This window comes from Marmota monax, unplaced genomic scaffold (genome assembly GCF_021218885.2).
Source record: "Marmota monax isolate L192 unplaced genomic scaffold, Marmota_monax_Labrador192_F-V1.1 WCK01_AAM20220418_F8-fsc00061, whole genome shotgun sequence".
NCBI classification, from domain to species: domain Eukaryota; kingdom Metazoa; phylum Chordata; class Mammalia; order Rodentia; family Sciuridae; genus Marmota; species Marmota monax.
The window spans coordinates 16,419,601-16,441,087 of NW_026695230.1; the positions used below are offsets into that span (position 1 = coordinate 16,419,601).

Here is a 21,487-nt window from a genome sequence, read left to right on the forward strand (position 1 = left end):
ATACCTTTTTATTCAATCACATTTTTGCATGACTTTCTATTCTTTATTGAACCTAAGCATAGAAATAGATTGTTTTCCCTGGGCCTTTTGATGTTCATTTCTGAAAGCTCCCATGTCACATAAAATATGATAAAGTTGTTATGCTTTTTCTTATTAACTTGTCTTTTGTTAGTGTCAGCTATGACCCTTATGGTGGAGGAGGAAAGATATCACATCTTCCTACTCCTATGACAATTATCTCTATTTCTTTCTTCTTCTTTGTGGGGACAACTAGGGATTGAACCCAGGGGCACTTAGCCACCAAGCACATCCCCAGCCTTTTTTATATTTTGAGACAAGGTCTCAATAAGTTGCTTAGGGCCTTACTAAATTGTTGAGGCTGACCTCATCCTCCCAAGCTGCTGGGATTACAGACATGTGCCACCAAGCCCAGCTCCTGTTTCTTTTAATACCTTTTGTCCTGCTTTAAATGTTTTTTGTATGATTTTTCTTATATATCACCTTATTTTTGTGGTAGGAGTAAAAAAAGTAAAACCATTGTTGTCTCTTCAAATGTCTTAAGTTGTGTGTATTAAGGTATAAAACTTCAGCTGGAGTTACATTTACTAGACTTCTAGAGTGCTTTAACTACTACTCTGTTTACTTTCCTTTTGTTTTTAGGTGATGATCTCCAGTCAGGAAAATTGTTAATTTACATCATTACTCTATAATTTTTCCTTTGAGATTTGTAGCATCTGAGATTTTTTTTTTTTTTTTTGTTAAGGAGTCTGTTGTGGTTTTCCCTTGTGTAAGATCTGTAATGGATGCTTAAAGCAGTGGTTTAAAGTAGTTATTGTTTCATGGGTCCCTTTGAAAATATGATGCAAGTTGGGGGCACGGTGGCACATGCCTGATCTTAGCTACTACTTGGGAAACTGAGGTGGGAGGATTGTGAGTTTGAGGTTAGCCTATGCAACTTAGTGAGATCCTGTCTCCATATAAAACAAAAGCACTGGTGGCTCAGTGGTAGAGTGCTTGCCTAGCATGTGTGAGGCCCAGGGTTCATTCTGCAGTGAGCATACACACATGATCTGATGCAAGCTTGCCCTAGCCTTATCAATCTGGATTGTTTGGTGACTTAGGCTGCCAGGTCTATTGCACTGAAATCTTGGAACATTCCTTTGCTTTATCTTGGAGTTATCCTTTGTTACTCTTTTGTGATGGATGTAGCTTCCTACATATATACATCTTCATTCCATATATACATCTTTCTTAGTTAATTCAAATTTGGGCAAAGCACATCCTTTCTGAGAAAGTATTCATGGAGAGCATATATATATTTTTTTTTAAAGATTAAATATCTGAAAATGTTTTTCTTTTATTCTTTATTGATAATTGTACTGAGTATAGAATTAGAGTTGGCAGTAATTTTCCCACAGGATTTTGAAGACATTGCTCCATTGTTTTTTAGCTTCCAATGTTGCTATTGAGAAGCCCAATCTATTCAGATTCTCTGTCCTTTGTAATTAGTTTTTTTCTTTCTGGAAATGTCTGGAATTTCCTCTTTGTTCTTGGCATTGTGAAATTTCAACATAATGTGCCTTATGAGCCTGTTTTCAGTTATTGTGCTAGAGCTTGAGAGAGCACTTTGAATTCGGAAATTTGTGTCTTTCATTTCTAAGAAATTCTGTTAAATTGTTTTATTGATAATTTCTTTTTAAAATTTTTGTGTTTTTTTTTCCTTCAAATTTTATTTTTTTTAAATTGTAGATGGACACAATACCTTTATTTTATTTGTTTTTATTTTTATTGGTGCTGAGTATTGAACCCCGTGCCTCACGCATGCTAGGCAAGCACTCTACCACTGAGCCACAACCTCAGCCCCTTCTACTTTCTTTATAGAATACTATTATTTGAATTTTAGAACTCCTGGATTTGAATCCAATTTCTTACTTTTCCTCCAATTTTACTTTGTTTTGCTTATTTCTGAGGCTATCTCCTCAAATCTATTTTCCAACTCTTCTATTAAGTTTTTTTTTTTTTTTGGGGGGGGGGGGGGACCAGAGATAGAATCCAGGGGAGCTTAGCCACATTCCTAGCCCTCTAATGTCATTTTAATTTTTAAAGTTTTCTGTTTTTATTTTCTGAATGTTCTTTAAAAATATCCTACATGGTGGTCCACACCTATAATCCCAGCTACTTGAGGTCTCCCTCAGCAATTTGTTAAGAACCTATCTTGGAAAAAAAAAAAAAAGGCTATGGGTTAGTTCAGTGGTGAAACATCTGTCAGTTTCATCCCCAGTACCGTGGGTTGAGTGAGCAACATTCTATTCTTGTTCCATGTACAGTATATAGTATTGTTTTAAAATCTTTGAGGATAATTTATTTACTCATTATTTTGGTATTGGGGATTGAACCCAAAGATGCTTTACCTCTGAATCACCCCCAACCCTTTGTGATTTTTATTTTAGACAGGATCTTACTAAGTTTCTAAGGGCCTCACTAAGTTGCAGAGGGTGCCATTGAAATTGTGGTCCTCCTGCCTCAGCCTCCCCAGTTGCTGGGATTACATGGATACACTACCATGCCCAGACTCTGAGGATATTTATGATAATAATTTTTTTGTATATGGGAAAACCATTTTGTTGGAAATGACACATCCTCTGATAGAGGGAGATTGTGTTTTACTAGCATGCCAAATTTCTTTAGTTGTTACCTTTTAAAAATAACTTTATTGAGATATAATTTATATACCATAAAGTTTATTTGTTTAAAGTGTATAATTCAGCAGTTTTTAGTATAGTTACAGAATTGTGCAGTCATAGCCATAATCTAATTTTAGCACATTTTCATCACTCCATAATGAAACCTGGTACCCATTAGCAGTCACTTTCACTTTAGGCAACCACAAAGCTAGTTTCTGTTTCTATAGATTTACTTAATCTAGATATTGTAGTTAAATGGGATATTATTTTAAAACATTCTTTTTTTTTTTTTTTTAAGAGAGAGAGACAGAGAATTTCAACATTTATTTATTTATTTTTTTTTAGTTTTCGGCGGACACACATCTTTGTTTGTTTGTGGTGCTGAGGATCGAACCCCGGCCGTAGGCATGCCAGGCGAGCGCGCTACCGCTTGAGCCACATCCCCAGCCCTTAAAACATTCTTGATAAACCTTATTTTGGAATAGATTTAAACTTATAGAAAAATTGATAATGCAGGAGAGTTTGTACATACCTTACACTTGGTTTCCCCTAATATTTGCATCTTACATTAGTATGGTACATTCATTACAATCGATGAGCCTATTATTATTATTATTATTAACAACAACAACAACAAAATTTTGTACTCAGAGTTTGTAAGTTTTTTGCCTAATATTTTTTTTCTGTTCCAGGGTCCCATTCAGTGTATATATTACATTTAGTTGTCATGCCTCCTTAGTCTCTTCTTGACTGACAGTTTTTCAGACTTACTTTGTTTTTGATGACTTTGTCAATTTTAATTTTTTCCTTTCTGGTACTGGGGATTTAACCAAGGGGCACTCCACCACTGAGTTACAATGTTAGCCCTTTTTATTTTTTATCTTGAGACAGGGTCTTGCTAAATTGCTTAGGGTTAAGTTGCTGAGGCTCCTCTTGAACTTGTGATCCTCCTTCCTCAGCCTCCTGAGTTGCTGGAATTATAAGCCTGTGCCACCAAGCCTGGCAACTCTGGCAGTTTTTGAAGAGTTTTGATTAGATATTTTGTAGAGTATCCCTCAGTTGACATGTTGTATGAGTTTTTTCTCATGATTAGATTGGGTTTATTATTTTGCGGAGGCAGAAGATCTCATAAAGTTCTATTCCTACCACATCAAAGATACATAGTTGACACAACTTATCAGTGTTGATGTTAATCTTGATAATCTGGTAATGTTTGATTTTTCTTCAGTATAAAATTAACTCTTTGTTCCTTCTTTCCATGATGTACTCTTTGGAAGGTCACTGTGTACAGATAAGATTTAAGGATTAGAAAGTTATATTCCACCTCCTTGGAGCAGAGTGTTTACATAAATTATTTGGAATTTTATTTTTAATCGTAGATGGATACAATATCTTTATTTTTATTTGTTTATTTTTATGTGGTGCCGGGAATCAAACCCAGTGCCTCATGCATGCTGGGTAAGCACTCTACCACTGAGCCACAACCCCGGCCCCTGGAATTCTTTTGCATGAGAGATTTGTCTGTCTTCCTTTATTTTGATCTAATATTTGTTTTGGTACAGGCTCCTGGATATTTATTTTATACTTTCAGTTGTAATTCAACAACTTTATTTTGTTGTTCAGTTGTTCTAACTTTGGCCATTGTGAGGTCTTTCAGTTGATTTCATCAAAGTACCCAAGTTATTGTGTTTGTTTTTTTAGTATTTCCTTACTTTTTGGCACTATAAAATGCTCCAGGCTTGTTTTGTATGTTTCCTGTTCCAGTTGTAGAAGCAGCCATTTTTGCAAAGGGATGTTGTTTTTTTTTTTTTTATTGGAGAATGATATTAGAGATTAAGATGTGTGCTCATTATTACCAAGCTGATGTTGTTTCTGGTCCCTAAGATAGTATTTAAAAAATATTTTTTCCTGTATAATTTAATTTAGCAAGGGACATATTTTAATTTTTATGTAGTTGTAGATGGACACAATGCTTGATTTATTTGTGTGTGTGTGTGTGTGTGGGGGGGGGTGCTGGGAATTGAACCAGGGCTTTGTGCATTTGAGGCAAGCACCCTACCAACTGAGCTATATCCCCAGCCCAGCAACGGATGTCTTTACTTTTTAATTTTTTTTTTTTTTTAAATCTTAGTGTCTTTTTCCCAATGTCTCAAAATTTCTGGCTTTCTGTTTACATTTAAGAATATTGGCCAGGCGTGGTGGTGCATGCCTATAATCCCAGCTGCAGGGGAGGTGAGGCAGGAGAATTACAAATTCAAACCAGCTGAGGCCCTGAGCAAGTTAGCAAGACCCTGTCTCAAAAAAAAAAAAAAAAGTGGGGGTGTGGGGGTTGCTGGGGATGTAGCTTATTGGTTAAGTGCCTTTGGGTTCAGTCCCCTGTACCCAAATAAATAAATAATAAAATAAAAAATAAGGGGGAAAAAAGGATAACATGAGGGGGAAAAACACCAACTAAAACAAAAAACCGGGGATGGTGATGCCCAAATATAATCTCAGTGATTTGGGAGGTTGAGGCAGAAGGATTGCAAGTTCAAGGCTAGCCTTAGCAATTTAGTAAGGCTCTAAGCAATTTAGTGAGACCCTCTCAAAATAAAAAAGGTCTGGCAATGTAGCTCAGTGGTAGAGCATCTCTGGTTTCATTCCCCAGTAACAAAAACAGACACCAAGCCCATCACCACCACTACAACAAAAGCACCAAAAAGAATAATAATACACGGAGAAGCTGACTGGAAGCTTTGTGTTCATAGGTGGGATTGGTGACTGAGAAGTTGACTGTAGAATAATCTGGTTACAGAGTTTCTTCACTAAGGTATTGTCAGTATCTGTGGATTTTTTTCTTGAGCTGCTCAGATTCACAGAAAATACTCTTCCAGATCTCTGTCTTGAGGGCATAATCCTAGCTGCCTCCTTTCTGAGAGCCACGGATTAGAACACTGGGGGTCTCAACTTCTAGCATTTAAAATTTCTTTTACTTCCTGTTTTTAGAATGAGATACCCTGGCTTTCATTTGTGTCTGTGTTTTCCCAGCTGTTGGTGCTTGATACAATTGTAATCCTCAAGTATAAGTACCCATTCTTTCATTTATCTTTTATAAAGAATAAGCTTCAGTTTTCTTTTGAAATGGAGGAGGCCACATGGAGGGAGAGGTTTTGGGGTATGAGGTCCAGTTGATTGTTTTTTAAATAATTGAGAATATAATTAACATAACTTTACCTTTTTTTGTGTGTGTGCTGGGGAATGAACCCTGGGTTACTCTACCGCTGAGTCACATCCCCAGCTGTATTTTGTTTTTTATTTAGAGACAGGGTCTCACTGAGTTGCTTAGCACCTTGGACATTGCTCAGGCTGGCTTTGAATTTGCAATTCTCCTGTCTCAGCCTCCAGAGCCACTGGGATTATAGGCATGCACCACTGTGCCTGGCTACCTTTACCATTTTGAAGTGTGCGTTTTAGTGGTGTGTGTGTGTGTGTGTTTGTTCAGTATGTTGTGCAGCCATCACTACTATCAATTTTAGAACATCTCCATCTTTCCCAATAAAACTGCATTACTATTAGGAGTTAATCCCAATTTTCCCTTTCCCCCATCTCCTGACAACCACTAATTTACTTTTTGTCTCTATAGACATGCCTATTCTGGACATTTTATATAAGTGAAATCATACATTATATGGTCTTTTTTTTTTTTTTTTTTGTAACTTTCAGGATTCATCTGTGTCATAGCCTATAATAGTAGGTTATTCCTTTTTATGGTTGAGTAATGTTCCATTGTATGGTTGCATTATATTTTATTTATTCATCAGATGACACCTATTCTTAAATAATCTTTGAACCAGTTCTTCTGTTTTTAGCTCCATCTATACCCCTACTTTCATAAATGTTACAAATTCCTGTAATTATGGTGTATCTAAGTTTTCTCAAGTCCATTGTTACTAATCACCATCTATCTGCTTTTTAGGAAAAAAAATTGTTGTTTTTACCTTCATTATCGTTGTTGTTGTTCTTCTTCTCCTTCTCCTTCTTCTTTAGTTGTAATGGACACAATACGTTTTTCTTATGTGGTGCGGAGGATTGAACCCAATACCTCACATGTGCAAGCACTCTATCACTGAGCTACAACCCCAGCCCCACCTTCATTCTTTTCTGTGGGTTTGTGCCACCCTGGCCCATGCAATTTTAGTGGGGCTTTAGAAGAAGAGAGATAGCAGAGGGAGATAAGACCCTTCAGTTTGCAGTCTTTCACTTTGATGGATCAGGCACTAGGCCCAATGGTCATGGAATGACCAAGCTGTAAAAATCTTTACAAATCAGCAATTAGGCTGAGTGTGGTGGCACATGCCTATAATCCTAGTGATTTGGTAGGCTGAGGCAGGAGGATTACAAGTTCAAAGCCAGCCTAAACAATTTAGTGAGACATTGTCTCAAAATAAAAAATAAAAAGGGATGGGGATGTGTCTAAGTGGTTAAGCACCCTAGGTTCAATCCCTGGTACCAGAAAAACCAAAAACCAAAAACCAAAACAAACCAAAAACAAATCAGCAGTTAGTCCATATTTGGTCTTGTAGGTGAGTCTCAAAAGACACAGTAGTCTTATAATTAGTAGCCAAATAGGACCTTAATCCTATCTTCTGTTTTCCAGGCTAGTTACTCAGACTTAATTTAGGCTATTTTAAAATTTGTTAATGAGGAGAGCATAGAGTCCATTGCTCAGATTTGGTTTCTGCCACTTCACAGTTAGAGAAGTAGTGGGCTTTTCTAAGAACAGTTTCTGCCTGTGTGCTTGGATAGCTTGTAGGAACTCTTAGTGTGTCTATCTGATTTAATTGGAAAAGAACATGGAATTGGGTTCCTTAGACTTATCTAAAATACCATGATTTTGACAGCTTGTTATATTTCTCATTAAACAGAACAAATTATCCAAATATGAGCTTTGCTTCAATATATAGAAATGTTCCCTGTAGAATATTTAAATGGAAGGCAGTGTTGACTGAGGTAGTAGTCTTTCCTATTAAATTTTCTAGCAGTGGCTTGATGGAGTCCTGTCTGTATAGGTTTGCCAAAGTTTGTCCTCTGGTTCTTCAACTTGGTAATACTATAGGTTTTTATCAGAGTTTTAGCCACTTGTCATGGCACAGACTGGGACTTGTCTGACTGGAAGCCATCCAGGTCATTATCTTCTTTGAAGTGTTGACCAAACTCTTCCCCTGTCAGAATCTGCCTGCTTTTCATTCTCTACTCTCTTCAAGTAGTATTTTTTTTTATTTTTTGCAGTCCTATGGACTACTCAGGTCTTCACCCATACAAGGGAAGTCTTCCCACTGAGCTAAATCCCCAGCTCTAAGTAATTGTATTTTGTATTTTTTTCCAAAGTTCATAGTTGTTTGCAGGAAAGTTCATTAGATAGGAGCTACTTACTCTGCCATGACTGAGAACAGAATTATCAACTAGGTATAAATTATTTTGTTGACAGAATCAACTTTTTTAGTTGTAATTTCACAGACATTTAAGGTATTTTCCCCTTTTCCTCTAAGGTGCCAGATATAAGAATGACTTACCTTCTTTTTAAAAACACTTTAAATTTTATATAAAGCCTCTTAAGTGTCTTTCAATTCTTCCAAATTGAAATACTTATATATATATATATATATATATATATATATATATATATATATATATATAATGTAAGATGTAGATATAATAGATGTGTTTCATAAACAGTTTTCTAGTAAATGATGATTATTTTGCTTCAATTTAAGCATCTTGGTCTGTTGCCATAACAGAATTCCTAAGACTGGATACCTTGTAAAGAAAAAGTTTATTTTGACTCATGGTTCTGGAGACTAAGAAGTCCAACATTCGGTAGCCACATCTGGTGAGGATTTTGTGTAGCTTCAACATGAAGGAATGTGTAAGGGCAAGTGGGCAAGAACAGAAGAGAGAAAAGGGGGCCATACTTCTGCAATAGCTAATAATTTCTGTGGGAGCAGCATTAATCCATTCATGACTTGAATACCTCCCAATTGGCCCCAACCCTCAACACTGCCTCACTGAAGAATTAATATTCCTAAACATGAACCTTTTGGGGGACATGCTCAAATCAGAGCACTTAAGCTATGTTCTGGAATAGCTTTGTGTAGTACAACATAAAGGTTAAGGGATCACCATGTGGATGTTTCTTAGGTAACTGGGATATACCTTTTCATATTCACTCTTACCATTTCAAATGTCATTGTCTTTCACAGATGTAATGCATGTAATATAAAAGTGCAACTTTTACATGTTAGTGAAATTTCCTTATGACCTTCTGTGCTAGGCAGAAAGCTTTGAGAACTTTTTAAAAACTTATATGTGTGTATGTTTAAAAGGAAATAATTTGCATCTATTCAATATAGACTTCTTATGATAGGAAATGAGAATAATGTTGCTCTGATTTGGGTCAGCATCAGCCTGGAAGTGGTCATTTAGTATTGCATAAATCTTAGCTTGCCCATTTAGGTTAATCTGTAAATAGTCAAATGTTTCCTGCCCAAATTAGGACATTTGGAGGTGTGGTTTCTAATTTTTTAAAACATTAAACATTTCATGACTGCTTTTTTAATTTCTTTGAAGATGTCTTGGAATTTTAATAGGAATTATATTGAATCTGTATGGAGCTTTTGGTAGTATGGCTATTTTGATAATATTAATTCTGCCTATGTAAGAACATGTGAGGTCCTTCTATCTTCTAAGGTCTTCAATTTCTTTAGTTTTCTATTGTTTTAATTGTAGAGGTCCTTCACCTTTTTTTTTAATGTTTATTTTTTAGCTTTAGGTGGACACAATATCTTTATTTTACATTTATGTGGTGCTGAGGATTGAACCCAGTGCCTCGTGCATGCTAGGCGAGCACTCTACCACTGAGCCACAACCCCAGCCCCCTTCACCTTTTATATTAGATTGATTTCCAAGTGTTTTATTTTTTTGAGGTTATTGTGAATGGCCGTTTTTAGAAGATTTAGGAACTGGATTAATTAATGGATGTTGATTTTGTATTCTGCTACTTTGCTGAATTCATTTATGAGTTCTAGAAGTTTTCTGGTGGTGTTTTTTGGGTCTTCTAAATATAGGATCGTATCATTGGCAAACAGAGTTTGAGCTCTTCTTTTCCGTATCCCTTTAATTTCCTTCTCTTGCCTAGTTACTATGGCTAGAGTTTCAAGGAATATATTGAATAGGAGGGGTAAAACTGTATTGTTCCTGTTTTTAGAAGGAATGTTTTCTAACTGTAAGATTCTTGAGGGTAAGTGTTGGGTCTGGTTCATCTTTATCCATGACAGTACCTAAGTTATTTATATAACAAGATAACTCAGAAAATAGGTATAGAATTCACCTCAGTTTTCCTCGATCATGTTTTTCATGTTTTTCTGTGACAACTATTATTAAACTTACTTGTTTGAGCTATTTAGGTGCATGTAATTTGTCCACTACCCCCCAACCTCTTAGGAAAAGCAATATTTTGGGTGGTCTCTTTCAAATAAAATCCCAGTGACATTATAAGTTAATTGGTATCAGTTGAGCTCTTTATTATATCTTATTGTAATGTTTTTCAAACTTGTAATAAGCATTTAAAAAAATGATACAGAGTAGAAAATATGAGAGGGCATCACATATGGTAAAGGTAAGTATTGTTTTATGAAATTTTTGTTTTAGGTAAATTTATATATACACATACATGTATGTGTTTATTGCTTCATGATGTATAATGTGTTTTGTACTGGAGTCATGGTCAAAAAAGTTTGAATAACACTGCTTTATTGTAATACTCTGTTATTTCATTTATCATATAGCATTATGCCAGTACATACAGGCTTCTAAAGCCAGGGATGGTGCCAGCCCTTTCATTTCGAGTACGACTGAAGGTAAAAACAAAACAAAATTGAGAAAACCCAAAGCTTTCTGGTGGTTTTTACACATCTTCAGTGGCATTTTTGTACCCTGTGACCTTCTAACCTTCTTGTGCTTTTTTTGACCAGTAGATTTTTCAGATTTATATTCCGCTAGGTGGTGGGTTCTTTGTTTTTCCCCTCCTTACTTAACTATTCTTAATTTCAGTATACTCTTACTGTTGCTAGGAGGGGAGAAACAAAGGAGAATTTTAGAAATTTCAAATGATTCCAAACAAATAGCTTAATGAGATTTACCCTGAAATCTACTTTTTTGATGTTCTTATATTTTTTAGTCTCTTTTTTAGTGATCACAGAAATGTATAGTTTGTTCTGAATTTAAAGTATTCTGCTTCTATGATGTTTTCAGTTGGCTTTAAACAAATTAATGTGGCTTTCAGAGAAAGAAAAAAATATATACAGTTCTTTATCATTCCTTGTGCTTACTCCCCTCTTTTCCATGAAAATTGACTATTGGCTTTGTAGTAAAAATTTCATTTCAAAGAAAAGCAAAGACAGCTAGTGGTGCCCACTATTAACCATGTTATACTTTTTCAGCTTCTTTACTGATCTAATAACTTTAATGCCTTTCCTATTCTTAGATGGTTGGCATACTAACCCCCTTGCCTTTATTTCTGTACCTTGCTGGACTGCCAAGCTCAGACAGGCATAAAACTGTGATTTAAATGAATTTATAGAAATGATTGGCTTTGTTCTTTTTCTTACAGGAGAAAATTTTGAGCAGACACCATTAAGACGAACATTCAAGTCTAAGGTCCTTGCCCGATACCCTGAGAATGTAGAATGGAATCCCTTTGACCAAGATGCAGTGGGAATGGTTTGTATTTGTTAGCTACAAATATAAGATAATTTATCATAGGATTATGAGTCTGCTGTGGTAGCAGTGCCTTTACCAAGTATCAATACCTTTTTTGTTGTGGGGGGTGGTGATGGTGACTAGGGATTAAATCCAAGGGTGCTTAACCACTGAGCCACATTCCCAGCCCATTTTTCTTTTTATTTTGAGACAGTTGCTTAGAGCCTTGCTAGATTGCTGAGTCTGGCTTTGAATTTGTAATCCTCCTGCCTCAGCCTCCCAAATCACTGGAATTACAGGATACTCCATCACACTGTCTGGCTTATCAGTACCTTTTTTTTTGTTGTTGTTACAGGGGATTAAAGTCAGGGGTGCTTAATCACTGAGACCCATTCCCAGCCCTTTTTTGTATTTTATTTAGAGATAGGGTCTCACTGAGTTGCTTAGGGCCTTGCTAAATTTTGAGGCTGGCTTTGAATTTGTGATCCTCCTGCCTCAGCCTCCCAAGCCACTGAGATTACAGGTGTGCTCCACGTGCCTGGCTTTATCAGTACCTTTTGAAGAAGAGATTGTAATGCATAGTGTTCATGATTCTGCATTTTGATCAATATATCAAATATATAAAAAATCACAGTGTTTCTTTTGTGTCAGACAAATATGTATTATAGAGTCAATGAATTTATTTTGGAGTACCGAGCTATTGATTGCTTATTTCATTGAGATGACTTGATTGAATTTTGAAGTGGCTTTTATCTCATTTTGCATTGTATATATCTGAGTAATATGGCAGAAATGGGCCTCTTGGTTTTATCATAATTTTAGAAAGAACAGCATTTTAAATCTCATGTGCAAGAATACTACTTGGAATAGTCTGACCTTTATTAAATATTTATCTGTGCCAGGCATTCTAATGAGCATTTTACATTACATAAATTAACTCATCTAATCCTAATACCCCTTGCAAAGAAATATTAAATAAACACCCACAGACCCATACAAACACAAATGTACATATTTTACAAATAGGAAAAATTAAGATTTAGAGAGATTAGTAATGTGTCAAAGGTTACATAGCTAATAAGAGTTGCAGTACTGCAGTTAGGTTCCAGACCCTGCTTTTGACCACATCTTTATACTGCCTTTATTACATTTCTCATAGTATTCTATGGTTTTTAGAGGATGATCATGTTTGATACATACAATAACTTTTCTGAAGTAGACAGAGTAAATTTGTTATTTCACAGATGAGGAAACTGAGTCTTAGAGTCCAAAGCTTTTGACCATTGCTTATTTCATTTTTATATGCTATATTCTAGAAACACATAAGCTTCAGGAAACTAAGTTCAAAGCTAATGTATGCAACATAATGTAGGTCCTTATATTTGTTAATCCAGGCTATTAGTATTTCATTTGTATAGCTAGGTTTATATAAAATGGGAAAATGAGGACTGATTGATTCAGGTCAGTTTAATTATACAAGTTTCTTTATATAACTCATCTGAGTTAAAGTGAAAAAGGTTTATCCTGATTATGTCATCTTCTTGGTTTATATGAAATGAGCATGTTTTTTGATGTGAAAAGATAATTTTATTGATAATAGAATGTTATGATCTGGTAAAATCTAAAACTGTTTATAAATTTATTTTATTTTTATGTATACAGTTACTCTGTCTGGTTTTCATTTGTATTTCTAGCATAATATCCTTCTTATGTATCTTTTTTTTTTTAATATTTGTTTTTTGGTTGTAGGTGGGCACAATACCTTTATTTATTTTTATGTGGTGCTGAGGATTGAACCCAGGGCCTTGGGTGTGCTAGGCAAGCACTCTACCCCTGAGCCACAACCCCAACCCCTTTATTATGTATTATAATTTTCATGCTTATTTACCTATTGTTTCCTAAATTGTCCAAGGCATTGAACCTGGAGGCACTTTGTCACTGAGCTATATCCCCAGTACTTTTAATTTTTTTTTTTAAATTTTGAGATAGAATCTTGCTAAATTGTTGAGGGTCTTGCTAAGTTGCTGAAACTTGCCTCAAACTTATGATCCTCCTGACTCAGTCTCCTGAGATGTAGGATTACAAGCATGCACCATTGTGCCAGGCCAAGCACTCTTTTACTTCTGTAACTTTGTGTATTTTCTTTCTGTCCTTGAAATGCCTTTATTTCTATTGTCTCTAAGATGAATTTTAGTATAACCTCATTTCTGAGCTTTTTCTAATGTTTTCAGACTGAGTTGTCTGTTTGGTGTTCCTCCAGCACTTTGTATATACTTTGGTATATCTCTGATGATTGTATTATAATTTTATTTACTTGTATGTCTTGAGCTTTAGGGAAGATAGGTATATATCCAGCACAATAGGTGCTAGGTAGGTAGGTATGAAGATAATGTGTTCTGAAGAGGATCAGCTGTGAATGTTCTTACTACTTGTTGCCTTGTTTTTTGCAGCTATGTATGCCTAAAGGGCTGGCATTCAAGACCCAGGCTGATCCCAGGGAGCCCCAGTTCCATGCCTTTATTATCACAAGAGAGGATGGCTCTCGAACATTTGGGTTTGCCCTTACATTTTACGAAGAGGTGACTAGCAAGCAGATCTGCAGTGCAATGCAAACCCTTTACCATATGCACAATGCTGAGTATGATGTCCTACATGCTCCTCTTGCTGATGGCCGAGACCAGAGTGGCATGGAAGATAGTGAAGGCACTCCTGGGACCAAACTTCAGCGCTTCAACTCCTATGACATTAGCCGGGACACTCTCTATGTCTCTAAGTGTATCTGCCTCATCACACCCATGTCCTTCATGAAGGCATGTCGGCGTGTGCTGGAGCAACTTCATCAGGCAGTCACTTCACCTCAGCCCCCTCCTCTGCCCCTTGAGAGCTACATATACAACGTACTCTATGAGGTGCCACTCCCACCTCCTGGCCGGTCCTTGAAGTTTTCAGGGGTCTATGGGCCAATAATCTGCCAGAGACCAAGTACCAATGAGCTTCCCCTATTTGACTTTCCTGTCAAAGAGGTCTTTGAACTGCTTGGGGTGGAGAATGTGTTCCAGCTCTTTACTTGTGCCCTTCTGGAGTTTCAAATCCTGCTCTATTCACAGCGTAAGTCAGTGCTTACTAGAGCTTTTTGCCTGCATAGGGCCTTCCTACTTTCCATAGTCATGAAAAGTGAGTGATTTTTTGTTAGTGTGACTGACTAACGGGCTGTTTCAGTTTTAGTAAAACCCAAATCTTTTGCAGGTAAGTAGGGGATGAAAAATTGATGAAACATGAGGAGGCTAACATTTTGGATTGGTGATCCTCACTGCCTTTTGCTAAGCACTCCAGTTTCAGAGGGGAACCCTACTTCCTAACATTCTTGTTTACCAAGGTTAAAAAGAGGGGCAAGGGGTGATGGTCACTAGAAGTGATATTTTATCAGTTCTATGCTGTCATTCTACAGGGCTATTTTTGCTCCTCCCTCAGCCTGAAAGTAAAATCAAGGATTCACAAAGGGTGATCCTTTAATTATGAAGAAAATGTATTTGAAAAAATAAGGTTTTGCTTTTTTCCATTGTTAGTTTCACTGAATTTGTTTTATAAATTGTCAGTTGAATGTGAGCAGCAGATTTGGAAAAAATAGTAAGTTGAAAGAAGGAAACAGATGTTTATTTAATAAGCCACACAAATAATATAAAATTTATTCATTCAGGATATTTACTGAGAGCATACTATATGGCAGGTATTGTTTCAAGGACCAGAGATACGGGGTGGACAAAGCAGATAAAAATTCTTTCTGTAGTGGAAATTATATTTTAGTGGGAAAAAGAGTGGTGATTAAGTCAATAAATACATTATACAAAATGGTGGTTAATAAACTCTGAGGAAAAATAAACCAGGAAAGGGGTAGTATTTGAGAAGAGAAATTCCAGTTTTTAATGGGGTGATTAGATTAGGCCTCTCTGAGTTACCTGTTAATGTCTATAGAAAAGTATTTAAAAAGGCACAGGATAAGTGATCTAAGACAAGAATGTACTTCAAAGAACAAAGAGGAAAGTAGAGTGGATCAAGTGGAGTAAATGAGAAGGAGAGTAGCAGGAGATGGAGGCCTGATTGTATAGGATTTTGTAGGCTGTTGTAAGGACTTTGGCTTTTACTTTGAGATGTGTAGCCATCAGAGGATATAATTTTTTTTGCTCTTTATTTAGAAATAATTTTCAACTTATGGAAGAGTTGCAAAGAATGTTCGAAGAACTCTTGTATACCCACTCACAAATTCACCAGTTGTTAATATTTTTCTATATTTGCTTTAGTACTCTGAGAACTCTGTATGTATGTAAATAGAGCTGAACCATTGAGAATTATTACAGACACCATATCTCTTGGTTTCTGAATGCTCAAACTTTTATTTCCTAAAAATGAGGACATTCTCTTATATAATTATTAAATTTAGGAAATTAACATTGATACCATATTCAAGTTTCACTATTGTCCAGTAATATCTGTTATGATTATTTTTTTCATTTCTGATCCAGAATCTAGTTACTACATGCATTGGTTTTAATTGTCATTTTCTCAGCTTTTACTTGCTTTCATAACATTAACATTTTTGAAGAGTGTGCAGATATGTTATTTTGTAGGATGTTCCTCATTTTGTGTTAGTTAGTCCCTCATGATTAGATTCTAGTAATTTTGGGGTGGAATATCACAGAAGCAATATTGGGTTTTTCTTAGTGCCTCTTATCAGGAGGCACATAATGTTGATTTTTTACCATTTTAGGAGGCATGTATTGTCAGGCATGTATTGTCCTATTTTGTGTGATGTTAATTTGATCACATTACTTGGTTAAGATTGTGTCTGCTGCATTTCTTAACTGGAAAATTATTTTCTTTTTATAATTAAAAAGTAATTTATAGAAATATAGGAAACAAAAAAATTATTTACAACTCCTCTTCAAATTTTGCCTAATAGTTTTTAAAAAAATGTTATTCTTTTTAGTTACACATGACAATAGAATATATATTTTTAATGTATTTATTTTTTAGTTGTTGATGGACTTTCGTTTTATTTATGTGTATGTGGTGCTGAGAATCAAGCCCAGTGCCTCACACATGCTAGACAATTGCTCTACCACTGAGCTACAACCCCAGCCCATTGACATATTATACATACATGGAGTATAACTTCCCATTCTGGTGGTTGTACATGATATGGAGTTACACTGGTTGTATATGCATATATGAACATATGAAAGTTATATCTGATTCATTCTACTGTTTTTCCCATTCCCATCTTCCTCCTTTCCCCTCATTCCAATGAACTTCTACCTCCCCTGCATTGTGTGTTAGCATCCACATATCAGAGAGAACATTCAGCCTTTGGTTTTTGGGGATGGGCTTATTTCACTCAGCATGATGGTCTCCAGATCCATCTATTTACCTGCAAATGCCATAATTACATTCTTCTTTATGGCGGAGTAATATTCCATTGTGTGTGTATATATATATCACATTTTCTTTATCCATTCATCTGTGAAGGGCACATAGGTTGGTTCCCATAGCTTAGCTATTGTGAATTGAGCTGCTATGAACATTGATGTTTATCTAAGAGTTTTATTAATCATTCTGGTCTGAATCAATTATTTCTATGATGATTGAAAAATAATGGTTTTTCTAGTTTCATTTATATTTAGTAAATCACATTCTACTACAGGGAAGAATATTCGATTCTCCCTTATTTGTTTATTATTGTATGGAATCATAGATTTTTATTTTGTTTAGTAGGTAATACTTATTTTGATGCTCAGATTGTTCCAGAAATTTGATCCAGGGGCAATGGAATGATATTTAACTTTCACAATGGCAAGGTTTACCTTTTGCTCACCGATGTATTCTAAGCATTAAAATAGTGACTGGTATATAAGAGTGCTCAATAAATGCCTTCTGAATAAATGAATAACTTTTAACAGGATATTTTAGCCACTATCTTAAGAGTATATCCCCAAAGAGGGAATGGAGGAAAGCCAAGAATCTAGTTAGACGGCCATTATAGTAATCCAGATGAGAGATGATGCTGGCCAGAACTGAGGAGGTAGCCATGAAGTGATATGAAATGACTGGGGTTTTGGATCTGGTTCGAAGGTGATGTAGTGGAGGTGATGTTGAATCAAAGAGCACATACCCTATCTAGAATGAACAGCTACAACCTCCAGTTCATTCCTTGTGGGGATGCTGGCCTTATGTTACTTAAATTTTTCAGTTTTTCACAAGGACCTAGACTTTTTTTTTTTTTTAACATGAAGTCTGTGATTTTTTTTTTAAATGATCAGATTGTGAGATCTGTAACTTAACTTTGTTTTATTCATTTATTTTTATGTGGTGCTCAGGATCGAACCCAGGGCCTTGCACATGTGAGGTGAGCACTCTACCGCTGAGCCATAACCTCAGCCCCATGAAGTCTGTGAATTTTAAATGTTGACAGCAGTGTTCTTGCTAAATACTGCGGGTCAAACAAAAAACATCTGTAGGTAACTGTGGTTCCTGAGGCTTTACTTTGCAACTTCTGGTTTAAAATAGAGTCTTATGCCACATAATGATGTTTTGGTCAGTGGCAGACTGCATATATGATGGTAGTCTAATAAGCAGTCTACCGCTGAGCCACAACCCCAGTCCACAAAGTTATCATCCTTTTGTAGATGTAAACCTCTGGTTCAAAATGTACCTTACCACTGCAGTTAATGTTGCCTGCTTCATGTATTGCCTTTTGAATAGAAGTGTTACTCAGGGAAAAGGAATCCAGGCTAAATTGCAAGATTCTACCTGTGTAATCCTTTCAGTGACTTAACTGACAGATTTGAGCAGTGTTTTGTTTGTTTGTGCAAGCTATTTTATATTTTATTTTGGTCCATATGGAAAAATTTTTAATAGTATTATTTTTTAGTGGTTGTTTTATTTTTGTGGTGCTGGGGATGGAACCTAGACCCTCATGCATGTATTCAACCACAGAGCTACAACCCTGACCTTAGTGGTTGTTTTAAAGTAATATATAGAACAAAATCTCTGTACCTGATATGGCTTAGTGGGGTTGTTCATAGGACAATTGAAAAAGTCAGTGAGTCTGGGAACCCTAAAAGTGATATTTACATTTATTAAACATTTTAACTTAAAACATATAACTGCATAGTCACCAATCTTTTGATGATGAGTCTAGGCATTTCCCTTGATTAGGGTCCACAAATTAGATGTCTGCCTTGCTTTCTTATATAAACCACACTCATACTGTGTTATCTAGGTTTTCTAATTACATTTAAAATTTTTTTTAAATGGAAAATACCTTTATTTTATTTGTTTGTATTTATGTGGTGCTAAGGATTGAACCCAGTGCCTCACACATGCTAGGTAATCAATCTGCCACTGAGCTACAGCACAGCCCTCTAATTACTTTTATAAATTTGCTTTTAAGTGGAATGCAACTTAACCAGACTACCTCTATGTTTTTGTAGTTTCCCTTAGTTGTTTTTGCTTACTTCCCTTTTGGTATGCCTATTTAATTACAATATTTTTTAACGACTTTGCATTACTCAGTCTTTTGAAAGAATTTTATGTTTAGAGAACTAAACATATTTTAAGAACTAAAATATGAATAAGAACTAAACATTAAAGAACTAACATTCTTTCTTTCTCTTATTTTTTGGCACCAGGGGTGCTTTACCATTAAGCCACATTTTTTAAAAAATTCTATTTTAAAATGTATTTTGTAGTGCATTACAGTTATACATAATAGTAGGATTCATTTTAATATAAATATACATACATAGAATATAATTCATTCCATTTCCATCTCCACTACTTTCCCTCCTCTTGTACAACCCCCACCCCTTCTTTTTTTGAGAACAGGGTCTTACTGTATTGCTGAGACTGGGCTTGAATTTGTGACCTTCCTGCTTCAGCCTCCTGAGTCATTGGGATTCCAGGCATGCACCAGTGCACCTGGCCTTTATTTTTGCCTTCATATTTTACTATTTATTTACCTGATAATTGCTTACATTTTGTAATACAGAAAGAAGTTTACATAGCATGTTTGGAAACAAATGAGCCCACTCTTGTTAAGCAATTTGAGTGGGAGCAATGTAAGCTTTACTGAGAGAATGGGGAAAATCAATTAATATAGTGAGTTGGGTAAGTGGAAGTTAGTAAGGTATCTATTGTATTTTAATACCTAAACTAGTTTTTTAAATTACAGTGTGAATTCAAGACACAAATCCAAATCAGTTCCAAATAGAATAAAATGAAATCTATTTCCCTTCCTCCTGTGGTGCTAAAAATAAAGTTTCTCAAGAATCTCTATCAAAGAAAATAGTTTTTTTAAAAATAAATAATATGTGGATAAAGAATGCAGAGAAAGTTGCTTTGTATTTTCTTCTGCCTAGAATCCTACCCTTGAGAAGAAATCTATGAATTTTTAAAATTCTCTCTTCCCCAATATTTTTAAACAAGACATTACTTTTTGTTAGGTGTTGAGTATACATGGATTAGTGTTAACACTCTTTAAATTATACATTTATATTATGATATATGTTTGGTATATTAAGATGAAACTTGAAATAAGAAAGTATTTCAGTTATATGGTAGAAATTTAAAGCTTTGCAGAAGGGTGTAAAGTGAAGTATGAAACTTTTACCTCTGCCCTCAGGTTCTCCCTCCTAGAGGTTGCTACAGTTTCTTGTTTCCTTCCAGATAGTCACTCGCACACAACATTTACACTTCCTAAAAACAATGCAAATGGGAGCGTATTAATTGTTTTGTACCTTGCTTCTTGCATTTAACAATGTGTCATGGAGATGTCAGTATATACAGATTAGGTTGTTTTCTGAGAGCAGAGTATTGTGTGAAACATTTTGTACAATGTAAAAAAAAATTTAAGTTGTCAATGAACGTTTATTTAATTAATTTATTTATGTATTTACAAGTGGTTCTGAGGATTGAACCCAATGTCTCACACATGCTAGGCAAGTGCTCTACTACTGAGCCACAATCCCAGTCCCTGGTTTGTATAATTTTAATGGAAGTGTCTGTATGCAAGGGCAGTTTATGATTCAGTTAGTAATATGCAGGAGTTGCCCTGTAGTTTGCTAAGGAGGCTTATTTGTAGAGTGATCCTAAGTCTTATGTCGTTCTCTGCATACACACAAGTCACAAAAATGTGCTGATTCTTCCTTTCTTACCACTATAATGGTGGTTGTGATCCCAATATACTTTGCGTTATCACCTTTTATTAAAAAGTAATTGCTTATTACAACATGATGAGACGGGACCTGTGAGAGAATCCAGACAGTTACCTGGAGCTTGTGTCTATAGTGGATTTTGATTGGCTGAAACCCTTTGGATGAAGCTGACCTTGAGCTGCTTATTGGTTTCACCTTATTGAACTGGTGGGCACAGAGAAGGGCAATGGCAAAGAACGTACGGATTTTATTGTTTCGACTGATATACAGAAATAGGCTTTTGCATCGGGCACAGTGGTGCAAGCCTGTAATCCCAGTGGCTTGGGGGCCTGAGGCAGGAGGATCACAGGTTCAAAGCCAGTCTCAGCAACAGCGAGGTGCTAAGCAACTAGGTGAGACCCTGTGTCTAAATAAAATACAAAATAGGACTGTGACTCAATGGTTGAGTGACCCTGTGTTCAATTCTCAGTACCAAAAAAAAAAAAAAAAGGAAAAGAAATAGGCTTTTGTTTATAACTCTTGGTAGTCTCAGCTTCCTAGTGTGGATGCCACAGATTTCTGGATCCCTGAGGCATTATTTATTAAGCTATCCTTGAAGGCGGGATGTTGCTAAAAAAAAAAAAAATGTAAAGGAAAAAAACCCACAACTAGACCAAAAAGGCCAGAAAATTTGAAATTTCTTGTAATCTGTTAAACCAAACTTTACATGAAGGGAATGAGGTTAGCCTTGAAAGGGAGGGAGTATTATCTTTTACTCCCAAAAGAATTTTATTTCTGAGATTGCCACAGCCAAATGCATCACAAGAATTTCAAAGAGCATCTTCAGAGATTTCAGTCTGAAGCAAATAAAATTATCCA

At 35.7% G+C, this 21,487-nt stretch overlaps 1 protein-coding gene across 5 annotated transcripts in view; it reads left to right on the forward strand.

The window, feature by feature from the left end:
- Positions 1–21,487, forward strand: part of Dennd5a (DENN domain containing 5A) — an 88,247-nt gene that overhangs the window by 19,325 nt on the left and 47,435 nt on the right. For 4 of the 5 annotated variants that reach the window (XM_058576932.1, XM_046438365.2, XM_046438366.2 and 1 more), the window contains exons 2-4: positions 10,508–10,579; positions 11,332–11,441; positions 13,871–14,528. In XM_058576932.1, the coding sequence (XP_058432915.1) occupies positions 10,508–10,579; positions 11,332–11,441; positions 13,871–14,528 (840 nt within the window). The remainder of the gene's footprint in view (positions 1–10,507; positions 10,580–11,331; positions 11,442–13,870; positions 14,529–21,487) is intronic. The other variant, XM_058576930.1, reaches the window with a different exon arrangement.